At 40.9% G+C, this 15,356-nt stretch overlaps 1 protein-coding gene across 2 annotated transcripts; it reads left to right on the forward strand.

Moving 5' to 3' along the window:
• Window positions 1-1,815: 1,815 nt before the first annotated feature.
• On the forward strand, window positions 1,816-14,306 carry gmps (guanine monophosphate synthase). 2 transcript variants are annotated; one of them, XM_020108400.2, is made up of 16 exons: window positions 1,816-2,119; window positions 3,543-3,715; window positions 3,846-3,960; window positions 4,461-4,558; window positions 4,997-5,100; window positions 5,358-5,551; window positions 6,570-6,735; window positions 7,105-7,256; window positions 7,473-7,646; window positions 8,439-8,544; window positions 8,650-8,765; window positions 9,602-9,727; window positions 10,778-10,893; window positions 10,995-11,125; window positions 11,963-12,135; window positions 12,277-14,306. In XM_020108400.2, exons 1-16 carry the CDS (start codon window positions 2,093-2,095, stop codon window positions 12,376-12,378), a joined length of 2,073 nt encoding a protein of 690 aa, XP_019963959.1. In that variant the 5' UTR covers window positions 1,816-2,092; the 3' UTR covers window positions 12,379-14,306. The 2 variants fall into 2 exon arrangements, with proteins under 2 accessions (XP_019963959.1, XP_069390465.1); XM_069534364.1 differs by lacking the exon at window positions 1,816-2,119 and adding an exon at window positions 2,610-2,654.
• The last annotated feature ends 1,050 nt before the right edge of the window (window positions 14,307-15,356 follow it).

Consider the following 15,356-nt stretch of genomic DNA (forward strand, 5'->3'; position numbering starts at 1 on the left):
ATTAAAAATGTCTAAATTCTGGTATTATTATTAATAAAAAACGATTAAGTATATATCAATTATAGCACAATATAAACTCATCTCCCTCTCTTAGAGAGGGGCCTTGTGCATACATGGCACAAAATCCTTGAATAAATGAACAGAAGGTCAACAGGAGCCCAGTTTTTAACTGAAGGAGCCCTGTTGCAAAGTTATATTAATATTCTTGGTGCACTATAGCTAAGTTTCACGTTTTGATGGACACATACCAGCCAATCAGACATGAGAATTTTCTGTTGCCATGGCAATAACGGTCATAGATGTGAAGTGCCCTTCGTTAAATTTTCCAGATGATGCTGCTGATATAACCTCTCAACCAGCGATGAGTCAAAATGTCTGCTGTGTAAAAGATGTACCAGTTACACCTGAGTGGGTCTATGGGTCCAAATACCTGCAATGACATGTTCAAAAAGTTTTTAAATTCACGTTTCATCTAAATAATTTTTTGTACCTGGAAAATAGATGCAGTGATTACAGAAAGTCGCATAAAGAGGAATTTGACATGTCTGTGCTGTGACATTCCTCATTTACGTTCAAGCTAAAGGTTTCCATGAGCATGTAATATCCACATCCATGCAGAGACCAACACCATTTTAACCCAACTCAAAGAGGGTTTAATGGAAAAACTGTCAGAGATGACCCAAAAAAAACACATGTAACTGACGACCCTGAAGGTAACTGCTGTAATTAAAGCTGTCTGAAGAAGACATGAAGTGGTGAAGACCTCTGTTTACATGCAGTGAAGCAGACGTGTTAAAGTACGGGATGCTCTTCACACATACCTGCTGCCTCTGCCTGACGGTGTTTTGACTCTGCTTGACACTCCTGCATCTGAGGGTGTGACACTCAGGTTGGGTGATATGTCAACATAAAGTACTGTGGGACTATAGTAACTATAAGATAGACCTGTTCCTATTATACTCATGTTTGTGTTAGAATCGTAAGAAATGATATAGGTAAATGAGTGGGACTTCATACTACTGTCATGTATTTGATTCCCTGTAGCTAAGCCAGACATCCCCATGTCTAACTACAGACATTTTCTTAATCGAGTTTCCAGAGAATGTTGTACATTGTAAACCTGTTCGATTTAGAATTGATATTGTTGATCACGTTGGTTAGGCATCAAAACCACATGGCAGAGATGTTGACCCCCATATGAGCCATGCAGCTCACAGCCTTGAGATCTTCAGGTGGGGCCCTTCTGGTCATTCCAAAGTCGATGCTTGAGTTTAAATCTGACCTTGTGTGTGTGTGTGTGTGTGTGTGTGTGTGTGTCTTTTTTCCTAAGTAAAGCACATTATGGACACTTGTTTTCTCTATGGGGGCAAATAGCAGGGTTAAGGGTAGGTTAGGTTAAGGTTTAGATTAAGATTAGGTTTATTTTAAGGTAAGGCTATGGTTAAAGTTTGGTCTGTTTGGTTTGGTTAAGGTTGAGAATTCGGATTACGTTAAGATTATGTTTATTTTAAGGTTAGGATAAAGTAAAGTTTAGGTTTAGGTTAAGAATAGCTGGTAACTCTGGTTAAGAGTAGAGTAAGTCTCTCTAATAATAATAATAATAATAATAATAATACTTCTCATTTTGCTTTGACTATGATGGGCTAGGGATTAGCAGGGGTCCACAGGAGACCCACTGCTGTGTCTGTGACATTCACACACAAAACATCTCACATTTAATGAAACGTCCAGCAGCAGAAACCACTCACATCTGATCACGTTGGCTCAAATTCTCCAGCTCTGCCTCAGCCCTCATGAGGCCACTTTCGTTTTCTACACATTTTACTCCGCGCTCCTCCCATGAAACACACACACGCACATTTATTTGGTCAGATCCCACAGTGGAGCTGATTCTCCAGCCCGAGGAGCAGGAAGAGGAGCCCGCACTGTGACAGCCCGGCCTCTCACCAACGAGCTCCAATCTGACGCTGCAACAGTAGTCGGCGTGCTGAGCCAGGGAGCGAACCAGTAGCTGTCTCTCTGTGTCACTGTGAGACCCGGGACACCGAGGCGAGGGGGAGAGCTCATTCCACAACACGGCACTCGGTCCTCCATGGCTCTGTGCAACGGAGACAGCAAGGTCAGTAGCAGCGGGGAGTGTCCGGTACCGGGCAGCCCGGGTGGACTTGGCGTTAGGACACCGAGTGGCCGATGCACCCACTCCCCCGGTTAATCCCGGCCTGTGTGCACCTCCGGGGGGGAAAGTTAAGGAGGGAACGTAACGTTTACCAGCAGCCCTGAGGAGCACCCAGCCCCCTGTTGTGCGCTTGTTGCAGCGGTACATGGGCATGCTGCTCACGGCTATGCTAACGCACCGGGCAGGACACGGGTCAGCGGTGTTTAGCGTGAACACACCCCGTGACATGTGTCTTCTCTGGGAGCGGACGCCTTTCTCTTGTCCCTCTAACACCATCTGCCTCCAAGCACCGCGTGGGCTTTAGCATGGCTACGCTAACTTTAGCTAACAGGCTAATGCTAACTCGTCCTGTCTGTACTGCCCGCGAGCTAGCATGCTACACGGGCGATTCGTTTGCTAGCTGTGAGCCGGGTAGCTGCAATTTTGCAATGACAGTGCTTCTAAAAGAATGTCGTGTGTTGTGAAAGCTGGTTTGAAGGCAAGCTTATTTATTTTTTGAGCTAACTTTAAGCTAACGTAAACCGACAGGTTTGCCTACGTCGCTTCTAAGCTAGTATGATTAGGGGGTTACCGGTCTGACAACCTGGGCTGCTGCTGTGTTACCAGCTGATCTGGTAAAGTTTGCTGTGGGCTTTCTCATGCTTGTTTTGCCAAGAGTCACTGAGCTTGAAGACACGTTGTGTAAAGAGCTTTACTCGACTTTAGACTTCACATCAGAGACTGTAGCGTGCGCAATCAAAGTTGTTTTTAGAAACATCTATGGCGGAAGTGTTTCCCAGCTCCACGTGGGATTATGTTTCTCGTCTTGTCCTCATTTACACTCTTTAATTGTTCTCAGTCAAGGCACTTCCTATCAGTGATCTGACCTCGCACAGCTTGCGTTAAAAATAGTTTGATTTACACACAGGTTTATGAAGTAACATCCGTACACACAGAGAGGAGAGAGAAACAGTACACCGTGATAAAGCCTCCTCACTAATTGCCTTTGACTAATTTGCGGGTTTCATGTGATGCTGCTGATGGGAGCATTGCAGCACTTCACGTGAGTGACTGTCTGTATCGTAGCTCACATGTCCTTAATTTCGTTAAACCTTATTGAATCACATTATCCATGGGGAGGGGGTCAGAGGTGCAAGAGGGAAGAGTCGAGGGAGTGGGCCACCTTGTCCACCCCCCCCCCCCCATCTTTAAGGAGATCATTACAGCTATACTTGTGTGTCCCTGTCAAGGCCTTGTCACCTGATAAACACAAGTGTGCAAAAGTGACATAGGGTGTTCACTTTTCTCTATACTGCTTTGCACCCACAAACCTCAAGCCCTGTAAATGTAATGTTTTGTGTGGTTTTCTGATTGTGTGTGTCCACAGCTGGAGATCAACAGCGCAGAGCAAAATGGGTCATGTGAGGGGGCGGTGGCGATCCTGGATGCCGGGGCCCAGTATGGCAAGGTGATCGACAGACGGGTGCGAGAGCTGTGTGTACGCTCTGAGATCCTCCCTTTAGAGACCCCGGCCTTTGCTCTCAGAGAACAGGGATACAGGTGAGCATGTGAGGCACATGTACCAGAGATTTTTTTTCCCTTTTAGCGTTGCTATTACACTGTCCTGTCATTATGAATGTTTTGCAATACATGTGACTTCATTGTTATCGCTATCTCACCATCTCTGCAGGGCAATTATTATTTCAGGAGGTCCAGCCTCTGTGTATGCAGAAGATGCCCCCTGGTTTGACCCTGCCATATTCACCATAGGGAAGCCTGTCCTTGGGATTTGCTATGGGATGCAGGTATTCATGTACATACATACATACATACATAGAGTCAAATTCTGCAATGAGAAGCTGTTGAAGTGATTAGAGATACCATCAACCCCATTCAGACCTGGTATTAACATCTGTCCTGAGTGATCCAATCACAATTGGTCAGCGCTACAATATATCTATCGCCATCTATACAAATTATGTATGTGATTATTTGTGTTTAGAGCATGAATGTGAGATCCAGTGGTCATGGGAGAAATATTTTAGCAAGGTGTGAACATCCTTCCTCCATCAGGCCTTTTTGTTATAGGAAGCATGTGCTTTCACTCTGAGTGCCTATAGTATATTATCATTTAACTCCAAGACAAGCATTGCTCGCTCAGTTTTCGAAACTAGCCTGAAAATTAAAACCAGCAGCTTCTCAAGCACATTTCTCTAACCTGCAGGCCATTGTGCAATGTTTGGAATCACACTAAAATATAATCTGTGGCCAAGTGTTTACGTTGCCGTGTGTTTATGTGTTGCAGATGATGAATAAAGTTTTTGGAGGCACAGTACACAAAAAGAGTGTAAGGGAAGATGGAGTGTTCAGTATTGGACTGGACAACACTTGTTCTCTCTTCAGGTAATTTAGTTTCTATTACTAATTATATTACAAATATGTCATAATGAGCAATAATCAGATTGTCCTTGTGAAACTACTTATTCACACACACATCCTTTCAATTGAAATTTTATACATACTTGATCAGACCCACAATGTAGAGAGAAACCCTGTGCACAGACGACAGCATCACACTACAAATGAGGTTGTGTGATAAAGCAAGTTTCTCTTCTGGTTTTTCCCAGGACCATATTTACTACATAAACTGCAGAGGCATTCCTGCAGGCACATATGGTTGTTAAACAAATACTGCAGAGTCTAAAATAGAAGACTTCTATTACTGTCTGCCTCTCACACTTGACTCAAATGCAGACCCTGAAAACACATAACTATCATACGCCATGTTATTAAACACCACATTCCTTCTTCTTATGTCTATGTGTCTGTTTGTCTTAACAGAGGCCTTCAGAAGGAGGAACTGGTCCTGCTTACCCATGGAGACAGTGTGGATAAAGTGGCTGACGGCTTCAAAGTGGTGGCCCAATCAGGGAACATCATTGCTGGTGAGGAACAAACGTCAAATTTAACCTAGAATCCGATTGTGGTGCATAAAAACAGTTTCGTTTCTTTGCATTTGTTTGTCATAGAAAGCCTGAAACTTTGTGCATGCATTTAAATCTTTATTTTAACCTTTGAGAATAATGTGCAATCTCTATTTTGAATTTGTTGAGTCTTGTACATAGTTGTTATTTAAAAAGATGCATAATTTACTGTGGCAGTGTTTACATTCCCGTCACCACGTCTCTGTTTTCCCCAATAGGGATCGCTAACGAACAGAAGAAGCTGTACGGGACCCAGTTTCACCCCGAGGTCGACCTGACGGAACGAGGCATGGAGATGCTGCGCAACTTCGTCTTTGAGATTGCGGGATGCACAAGTACCTTCACTGTACAGAACCGCCAGCAGACCTGCATCAATGACATCAAAGAAAAAGTAGAGAAATCTAAAGTGCTGGTGAGTGAAACGGCACCAGATTGTGTGTCTGTGTGTGTCTGTGTGTGTCTGTGTGTGTGAGAGCATTTTAAGGCAGAGTTGACTTTAACAAAAAGAAAGAAATCGAGGCATGTTTTAACCTACAATGGGAGATAAAGCCGAGTTGCTGAGTGTAAATTGTGCTGGCTGCTCAGAAAGTGGTGACAGCAGCAGTCGTGTGAAGTTAAGTCGAACCAATTAAACTCTGAAATTAAACCCCGTTCTGTCTGAAAAGAGGTAGCTGACTCCCTGAGCTGCTTCAAACTGGGCTTCATCTCAGGGGAGTATGAAGGCGATAAATGAGTGTAGGAACCAGGCACAGGATTTATATTTCTAGAAATACATGCAGCCTCTTTTTTTTGTCAAACTGTATGCCTGTCATTTGTTACTATGTTGCAAGTGGCATTTAGAGTACGAGATTCCAAAGAGTTGGTAGCCAGCTAATTAGAAGCATAGCAGAATGGAGTCTGCAGTCATCTTTTCCAAATGCTTATAATTTTACACCACAATTGATAAACACAAAAAAAGACAATATGAATGGGAAAATGAGATGTTAATGTGAACATAAAGTAGAAATGTGAGTGTTGTCCTAATTCAGGGCCCACATACTTCTTAGTCGGCATTTGAAGACAGATTGCATCACAGTGGTGTGATTTGACTGTCCCATTTCAAGAGATCCTTCAAACGTGGCTAAAAAATGGCCTTTCATTCTCTCAGGCCAACTTATCCCAAGATTCATTGCACTTCAGTGACAAAGCTAAGTGCAAAAGTAAGGCTGGTGATGCAAATAGAAAAACCTCCGATAGACAAGACCATCTTATTTCAGGTCGTCCTTCGCTGACTATGAAGAACACACCTTTGACAGCTGAAATATGACACTGCATTTGATGTTGTGGTTGACTGTTGGCAAGTGGTTCAGTGTTTACCTGGCTAATTTGTTCCCAGTCAAGCAAGATCCCACATTTGCATTTAAAGATGTTGTTTCGTAACATGTCCTCAGGTGCTTCTGAGTGGCGGAGTGGACTCCACAGTGTGCACAGCCCTCCTGAATAAAGCTCTGAACCAGGACCAGGTGATCGCGGTTCACATTGACAATGGCTTCATGAGGAAGAGGGAGAGTCAGAGTGTGGAGGAGGCCCTCACCAAGCTGGGTATCAAACTTAAAGGTGGGTGGCTAAGTAGAGATGGCACAGTAAGAACTGAAGAGTCTAAGTGAAGACTTCAAGATGGAAGCTTGTGGACATAATGAAATAAACTCTTAAGATTTCAGCTGTTAATCTAATTGGAATTTATAAGAAGTGAAATCAGAAACTTAAGAGTGAAATTATAGTTTCTTTTACGCTAGGTTTTGCCATATGGTGGGTAATTGATATTATTTTGTCATTTGATAGACTGAATGAATTATCAGTAGTTAGGATTTGTAGCAGCCCTAGATGGAACTGAATAATGAGCTGAGATGTCCATTTTTGTGCCTCTCATAACCCACCTGTGTCTGCTGCCTCTCCTTCTCTCCCCTATCATGTTACTCTCCTCAGTGGTGAACGCAGCTCACACCTTCTACAATGGAACGACAACCCTTCCCATCTCTGACGAGGACAGGACGCCACGGAAACGTATCAGCAAGACCCTGAACATGACCACCAACCCTGAGGAGAAGAGGAAAATTATTGGAGACACATTTGTCAAAGTGGGTTCAAGGTTTTAATTGATTATTTTGTGAAAAATACTAAATAATGGTTTTATTATTGCTATATTTGTATCTTAACCTGTCTTGTTACTATACATATCATCGTTAATCACATTATATCTTCAGCTGCACATTTATATGGTATGGTTTCTGTCTTTGTCTTTGATTCACCAGTTTACTGTTGTAACTGATCTAATGAATATATATGTGTCACAGGTGGCAAATGAAGTGATAGGAGAGATGAATCTGAAGCCAGAGGAGGTTTTCCTGGCCCAGGGTACCTTGAGGCCCGATCTCATCGAGAGCGCCTCTCATCTTGCCAGTGGCAAGGCGGAGGTCATCAAAACGCACCACAACGACACCGAGCTCATCCGCAAACTCAGAGATGAGGTACTGCTCACACTCCTGTTGTCACTTTTTCATGTTTTGTTTTGCTGCTTTGTTTGAGTTTGGAAATACTGTGCCTTCGAGATGTTTACTCACTTTACGTCATAGGTTTCCTGTGTAATCATAAAAAAAAAACCAAAGGATAAAAATAGTTGTGTGCAGCAATCATAAAAAGCAGTCTTGCTAGTAGGCGTAGACAGATTGTATTGTACAATGTGGCATTGTTAAACAGCTCAGTCAGTACAGATATACAGTACAATACTGTGTTTGCATAGCGTGTTGATTCACTGTGATTACACATAGAGCCAATAAACATGTCAGGGGATAAACCCATTCATGAAAACAAGATACATTTTAATACACTCTGAAGGGTTTACTGTGTTATTTAAATATGATAATAATGTTATATCATATCATTGGATGGGGAAATCTGCTTCACCTCCTCCCAGATAAACATTATCCGGAAAAATTATATCCAGATAATTCCCATCTACCTATTTGGAAGCTAATGAAATGAGTGTAAATCACACGTGAATTGAAAGCTCCAGATGTTTATGAAGATGTTTTGAATTGTCTTATGGTACAGTAAATTCCTGATTGTACATTTGTAAGAGACTTCCTTCTTAATTCACGGTGAAAGCTTTAAATTCACTCAAGGCAGCACCGAAGTGACTGTCAAAGCTCTGTTTTTATGCTCAGCCCTTCTGCATAAACAAACGGCTATGCAATGCGTAAGCATATCCCTGACTCCCTCACGGTTCCAGTGCTGATTCCACTTGTTTTGTGATCCTCCAGGGAAAAGTTATCGAACCATTGAAAGATTTCCACAAAGATGAGGTCAGAGCGCTGGGGAGGGAGCTGGGCTTGCCAGAAGAGATTGTCTCTCGACACCCTTTCCCTGGCAAGTACAGAAACACACACTTCTATGATATCACAGCTCAAATCTGTCAAATGACTTCTGAATTTTCTAAAAAAACTTTTTCTCCTCTCACTTTGCCACCTTTAGGTCCTGGTTTGTCCATTAGAGTGATTTGTGCAGAGGAACCATACATCTGTAAGGATTTTGCTGAAACAAACAACATCCTCAAAATCATCACAGACTTCTCTGCAAGTGTCAAAAAGGTACAGAACAACACTAACGCATAAGATAATGTGATGATCCCAATTCATGCAGTTCAACTCATGGCAAAATGATTTATTTATTTGTTTGCAGTCACACATGCACATTTGCATTTATTCACGGAATCACTGCTGATTGAAAACACCTCTATGAACGTGTGCTGACGCTGTAAATATCCTGACATCAGATATTTGAGGTTGTTTGCAGATTGAGACAAATCAAAGACAGATGCAGGACTGATAGAAAGTCCAGCTCTTATAAATCGGTGGTTCCCTGCAGTGTTTTGGCAAATACATGACGATTTCTGAGGTTTAAGCTCAGGAAAGTTATCTCTAGAAATAAAAATACCAAGCTGCTGTTTGTATAAAAAGAAGTCGATACAGTGGAAGCTCTGCCTACACACAAAATGAGAAGAGAATGGCTGCTATTCTTATAAGTAAGGATTTAATAAAGTGCAAATTGGTTTGACAGATTGCTACATACGCCTTATATAGTAACATTTTTGGTTTTTATTCTTTGTTTGTCACTAAGTCAAACTAAGGCTGAATGAGAAGAACAGAAATCTAACATTAGCTTGAGTAAGTTTTTTGAGTTTGCTGCAGGTTATCTACATTATTTCTACTTTGACATTGGAAGTCAGGGGTTTTGTGGATATTCTAACAAAGTTGTAGATCTGAAAGTCCTTTGTTCAGCAGTTTCAATGCTTCATGTGACATTTCATATATTTCATCTTTTCATTTTTATCTGTGTGAGTTAAATCTATTGATGACCTGAAAGAACTGTGACACACTTTGAGGTTGCTGCCCTCACAATCAGCTCCTGTGTCTCTCCTCTCCAGCCCCACACTCTGCTGCAGAGAGTCAAGTCGTGCATATCAGAAGAGGAAGAGGAGAAGCTCATGCAGATCACCAGCCTTCATTCACTCAATGCCTTCCTGCTGCCCATCAAAACTGTCGGCGTCCAGGTAACCAGCCTCATCACCTCTCAGCGGTCACTCTAAAGTTCCATGTTGTCTGTTCTCTATCCCACTGCATCAGTAATTAGTCCATTCAAAAAGATTCTAATGTAATAATAACGATTCAGATCAAACTCACAGTTCAGTCGTTACTGAAGCATAATAATTATCATCTTATACAAACCTTGTAAGAAGGCTTTTACAAACAAGTTTAGGTTACAGAGACTTTTCTACTATTTTCATATTTAATTTTAACATCTAAAATGACAGTATTGCAAAGGTGCTTTAAGGTGTTTACATTGACTTCTCTACCATGATGTGGACAGTACTTAGACAATAGATTTATGCATTTGTTCTTCTACAGTAGAGTTAATACAGCAGCGGCTTAAATACTCAAGTAAAAATATATGTTTAAAGGTTTATGTGTTTTATTTGTTCAAGATTTCTTGAGTGATTTTACACGTGGAGAATTCAAATGTCTTTATAGTTGCTAATGTTTTATTTAAGGCTGTGGAGACTTAAAACTGTGGCTCTTGTTGTTTGTCTCCTTGTGTTAAAACTATAATTTCTTTGTCACCCACCAGACACAGACACACAGAGGCGTCTCAGTTTTTTAAACTTTTGTACTGTTTGTCCAGCCGAGGAGATCAGTTGTTACTGTTGTGGCATATTTCCATTTTTCCTTCTTTCTGGTAGTTTGTACTTGAGCCTCTGTGTTGTTTGGAGAGAACATTGGTTACAACCACTTTCCTCAACCAGTCATCACAGTCAGCCGGTGACTGTATGTGTCTGTGTGGGTGTGTCCAGTCACTTCCTGTTTGAAGTTGGAGTTTTAAATTTAGCATCAAATTGTGGGGCAGACAGGAGACTGTGGACAAACACAGGGAGGTTTCACTGCCAGGGGGATTAGTTGAAATGAAAACAGACAAATTATGAACACTTATTTATAGAAACTTAACTGCTAATCCTACGTTTGTTGAAGGCTTGTGTTTTCTTATTTGTTTTATTTGTAGCTCTATGAAGACTAAACAACTATGTTGAAATCCTTTTCTGTTTCAGGGGGATTGCCGATCCTACAGTTACGTGTGCGGCGTCACAAGTAAAGAATCTCCACACTGGGAATCTCTTATGTTCCTGGCCAGACTCATCCCTCGCATGTGCCATAGCATCAATAGGTAATACACAAATCTTGCAGTGATGCACCACGTTCACCAGTCAGTGGTCAGTAGAAGACACAGACCCATTCATGCATGTATTCATGTGTTTCTTTTTCCAGAGTTGTGTATGTATTTGGGTCCCACGTGAAGGAGCCTCCAACAGACATTACTCCAACCTTCCTGACCACAGGCGTTCTGAGCACGCTCCGACAGGCTGACTTTGTAGCTCACTCTATTCTTAGAGAGTCTGGTAAGTGTGTTTATCCCAGTAACTTCAGATATTTTAATTAAGCCCTGTGTATTGAATCATAATAGACTATTTGGGAGGATTTTTATTGAATGAATATGTGTAAGCCTTATAAATGATAAAGGTACAGGCTCTATAGAGTCAGTCAGTTCTTTGAGAAAGCCTGGGTCAAATATATTCACATACATAACCAGACATGTGCACTTGTGTGCATAGTTACACCCATAAAGGGAATTTCACATCTCCAGAGGAAAAGCAAATGTTTTTGTAAGAGATTTTCAGTTTTCCAGTGAGACGACCTGGTTTTACTTTTCTTTTTCACTGTGCAAATGCAAGATGTGATTTAAATGGGTTGAAATGGCTTCAAATATCATTTTGTCCACTGTTTATATTTCTAGTCTTTCTACTTTATTAATATTTTTCTGACAGCCATGTTTTCTTCCATTGCAGACACTAAGGCATCATAAGCAAAATGGACAGAATCTTTTTATAAGGATATAAAGTAACTTGTTGCCTGTTTGAACTGCAATTCAATGATGCAGACTCACGTGCTGGTAGTTTAGACCTTTATCTGTTGGTATATAGTGAAGGTGGTAAAGGAGTATTATAAGTGAACAAGATAAATTAGACTTAAAATATTCGCATTGACAAATGCTATGTGACAATTTATTTTTCAGAACAGAGATGGGAGGATGTTTTCCTCCATTCAGAGACAAGAATTTGTTTAAGAAATAGTTTGTCAGATTCAATTTTAGACATTGAAGCTACATTAGTCATTTTAATTATAAAAATTTGTCAAAGCGGCATTAACATCTTTCATTTCTGCTTTTTTTCTGACAGGCTACTCCGGTAAAATCAGCCAGATGCCGGTCATCCTAACCCCCCTGCACTTTGACCGTGACCCACTGCAAAAGCAGCCGTCCTGCCGGCGCTCTGTGGTGGTCCGAACCTTCATCACCAGCGACTTCATGACTGGCATCCCCGCTATGCCTGGCAACCACATCCCAGAGGAGGTACACAAGGATTTTGTCTTAGTGTTTGCCTTTATAGTTGGTGGCATCATTTCACCACCGTGGATATCAACTTAGTGCCCAGGCATCACGTTATTATTCTGGGTGTTTGTTGGTGTTCTCAGTTTTTATTTGTTTTCCCAGGTGGTGCTGAAGATGGTCAATGAGATCAAGAAGATCCCAGGCATCTCCAGAGTCATGTATGATCTGACTTCCAAACCACCTGGCACCACAGAGTGGGAGTGAAACACCACACGACGTCACACCAACAGGACACGCACTCACACACGATGCACAAAACACATTCATCAGATATCAGAGAGGGCTGGTGAACTCCTCTTCTTCTCTTCTGTCCTTCCTCCCTTCCAACCTTTTTCCCCCTCCCCACTCCACACCCCTCTCCCCTTCCCCCTCCTCTCTTTAACATTCCCACGGAAGGCAGACCGTACTGTGACGGGCGCACGCGCAAAGGTGCTCCCGCTCTGCTCTCCCCACCACTCCTCCCTGGTCTTAATATTTTTTGGCGATAGGGATTGATTTATGTTGGTTATTCATAATGTATTGCTATTTTTTTGGTCCATGTTTTTCCTCTCTATGACAAAAAGATAAAATTGCTGCTTCCTTTTTTGAGGTAAAGCCATTAAAGGCGAGCGGCAAGAAGCTGTGAAAGTTCAGAAAGTGGACTTGTTGTTGTGCCTCAGGTTTTGGGAGGAGCTTAACATGAAATAAGCAAAACAATAGTGTGACAAAAAGGAAAAAAACAGAAGGAGGATTTGAAACTCTTCAGCAATTGTTTTCTGCCTTTTTTTGTTTTTGTCTAAAGTTTTTTTTGTTATATTATTGTAGATCAGAATGTTCTCCGCCTAAAGACTATCCTCTCTATTTGTCCGTTTTCACTCTCTGCCTGTATACTGTGCTCTGAAGAAGGTTGTCTGAGCGGACATAAACCTGCACAGACGAACCGATTTGACCAATCAACAGTTTTTAAGCTTTTCGTTTTGCCAAAAGTAGAATATGCTGTGGTGATGTATAACATTGTGGGCTCCTCAGCGACGCTGCTGTACCTGATGTGGACAGCTGTCAACGAGAATAGCTTCAGTACGATGACTGGTGTGCAGCTGTGCAGGAGGCCAATATGATGGATAAAGTTTCTTGTGCCTGTTCTATTGTTTTTTCTTTTTTTCTGCTTTGTTAGTGGTTTTCTTTGGTGTGACCCGACCTGGACTCTTGACGTTTCCAGAAAAGAGGTTATAACACTGTTCCTCCCCATGCTGCAACATGTTTGCTTTTTACGAAGACTAAACACAACAAATAACAAAATTATAATTACATTACAGTTTATAATCACATGTAAATTGCTTGTCATCTTTATTTGGCTGCCATTTGTTGTGCAGGGGCCTATATGCACATTTCTTCAGTTTCTTTACTCACCCGTTATTCCTCTGTGCTTTATCAGCACAACAGCATCAAACATCCAGTGGGAACTTAACCGTCAGTGTGTCGTCGTGTCAAAGGTCAGGTTAAGAGTTCCGTCTGTTGCCATCTCTAACATCAAGCTCACTGTGTCTCAGAATGGCATTATCGTGTCATTTTATTTCTGTTCTGTACAGCAAATCATAATCTCTAGTCTTCAGTCTCGTCATTTAGACCTCAGTGAATTCAGCGCTCAGGTTTAACTGAGTTTTAAAACGTGTACTCAACCCCTGTTGCAGACATTTCACTCAGACATGGTGGTCCTCTCGCCTCCAGCTGTCTGTCTCTGTACCTCTCACCATCTGTTATGTCCTCATCGCTCCCATTTTAGTGGCAAAATACTCGTAATTCAAAAATAAATGGTTTTCCTCTAACTTGTCTTAACTGCTATTAATGTTTCTCCCTCAGTTCTGCCTTTTTATACGTGTGCGTTTTCCGTTGCATACGTCTCCATAGAAAACAGCTTGACAATAACAGACATAGAATTTTGTAGTTTGATTTAATTGCAATATTGATAAGATTAAGTTATGCAACTATATGTCTGATGGGTTTTTTTTGTTTTGTTTTTTTTCGTTCAACAATGCTCGTTCTCCTTTAGTAATGTGCCTCAAACCAAGCCACTGCATGCAGTTTCAACGATGACGACATTTGTACAATGGAAAACTGAGCTTTAATAAAGATCTCCATGTTGAAACTTCTCACATCTGTCATGAACAGCTCATCTATTGTAGGCTTGTCTGTATATTTAGCTTATCCTCTTCATCACTAAAATATGGATCACTTAATAAATATTTTACTTATGTCTGTGGAGAGTCACCTTTGGCGGATCACCTGATAGAATATCTTGCTAATATAATATACATCCATCCACTATATCTATTAATATATATTTGTTTATTTTTTGACATGACAGATTACAAAATACAGGCTACTCATCAATTTAACTAAATAATTGTTTTCATCAAGAAATGTGTAGTTTATCAAAATATATTTAACAGTTTAAAAACACTTGTGATTATTTATAATATGCTGAAAACCAAAATTAGAGCATCACATATTTGATGCTGTAGCAATGAGCAATTACTTTTCATTCAACCATCCATCTCTGTCTCTATAGCATGTATCTGTCTTATAAGGCAGCCTTTTGTTATATTGTGGGATTACAGCCAGGTCACTAGTACTTAGTTTAGTTTCACACCAGAGGCACCTGAAGGTTGTAAAACTTCCTAAAACACACAGACTTCCTTTTTTCCTCTTTAACCACATGCCTCTTTATATGTCTCTGTGAAATTAGCATCTTTTTAAATGACTGTAACTGATTTCTCGCAGAAGTCATCAGCATCAGTCAGAAGACTCACGTGCCTGAGACTCAACACAAGGACTCAATCACACACTCATGCACACACGCACGGATCCTCAGCAGCTATACAAGACTTGCATCTCAATATCTCCATCATGCTGTTTACAAATTTACATTCCGTGTCATCATAATGATAATATCTTTATTTCTATAGCATTTATCTAAACACAGTTACAATCAACTTTAAGAAATACATGGAAATAAAACAAAAACACAAGTATTACATAGAAAAATCACATCAGTCAATGATGATAATTATATTATAAAATATATAAGAATCAGTTAATTAGAACAAGTATACAATTCTATAAAAATATTTTTAAGCAATGTCTGAAATGGGTAAAGTACAAATCTAATTCCCTCAGGTAAGGGATTTCAGAGCCTCCAGGTA

The sequence above is a fragment of the Paralichthys olivaceus genome, chromosome 11, assembly GCF_024713975.1.
Source record: "Paralichthys olivaceus isolate ysfri-2021 chromosome 11, ASM2471397v2, whole genome shotgun sequence".
Lineage (NCBI taxonomy): Eukaryota > Metazoa > Chordata > Actinopteri > Pleuronectiformes > Paralichthyidae > Paralichthys > Paralichthys olivaceus.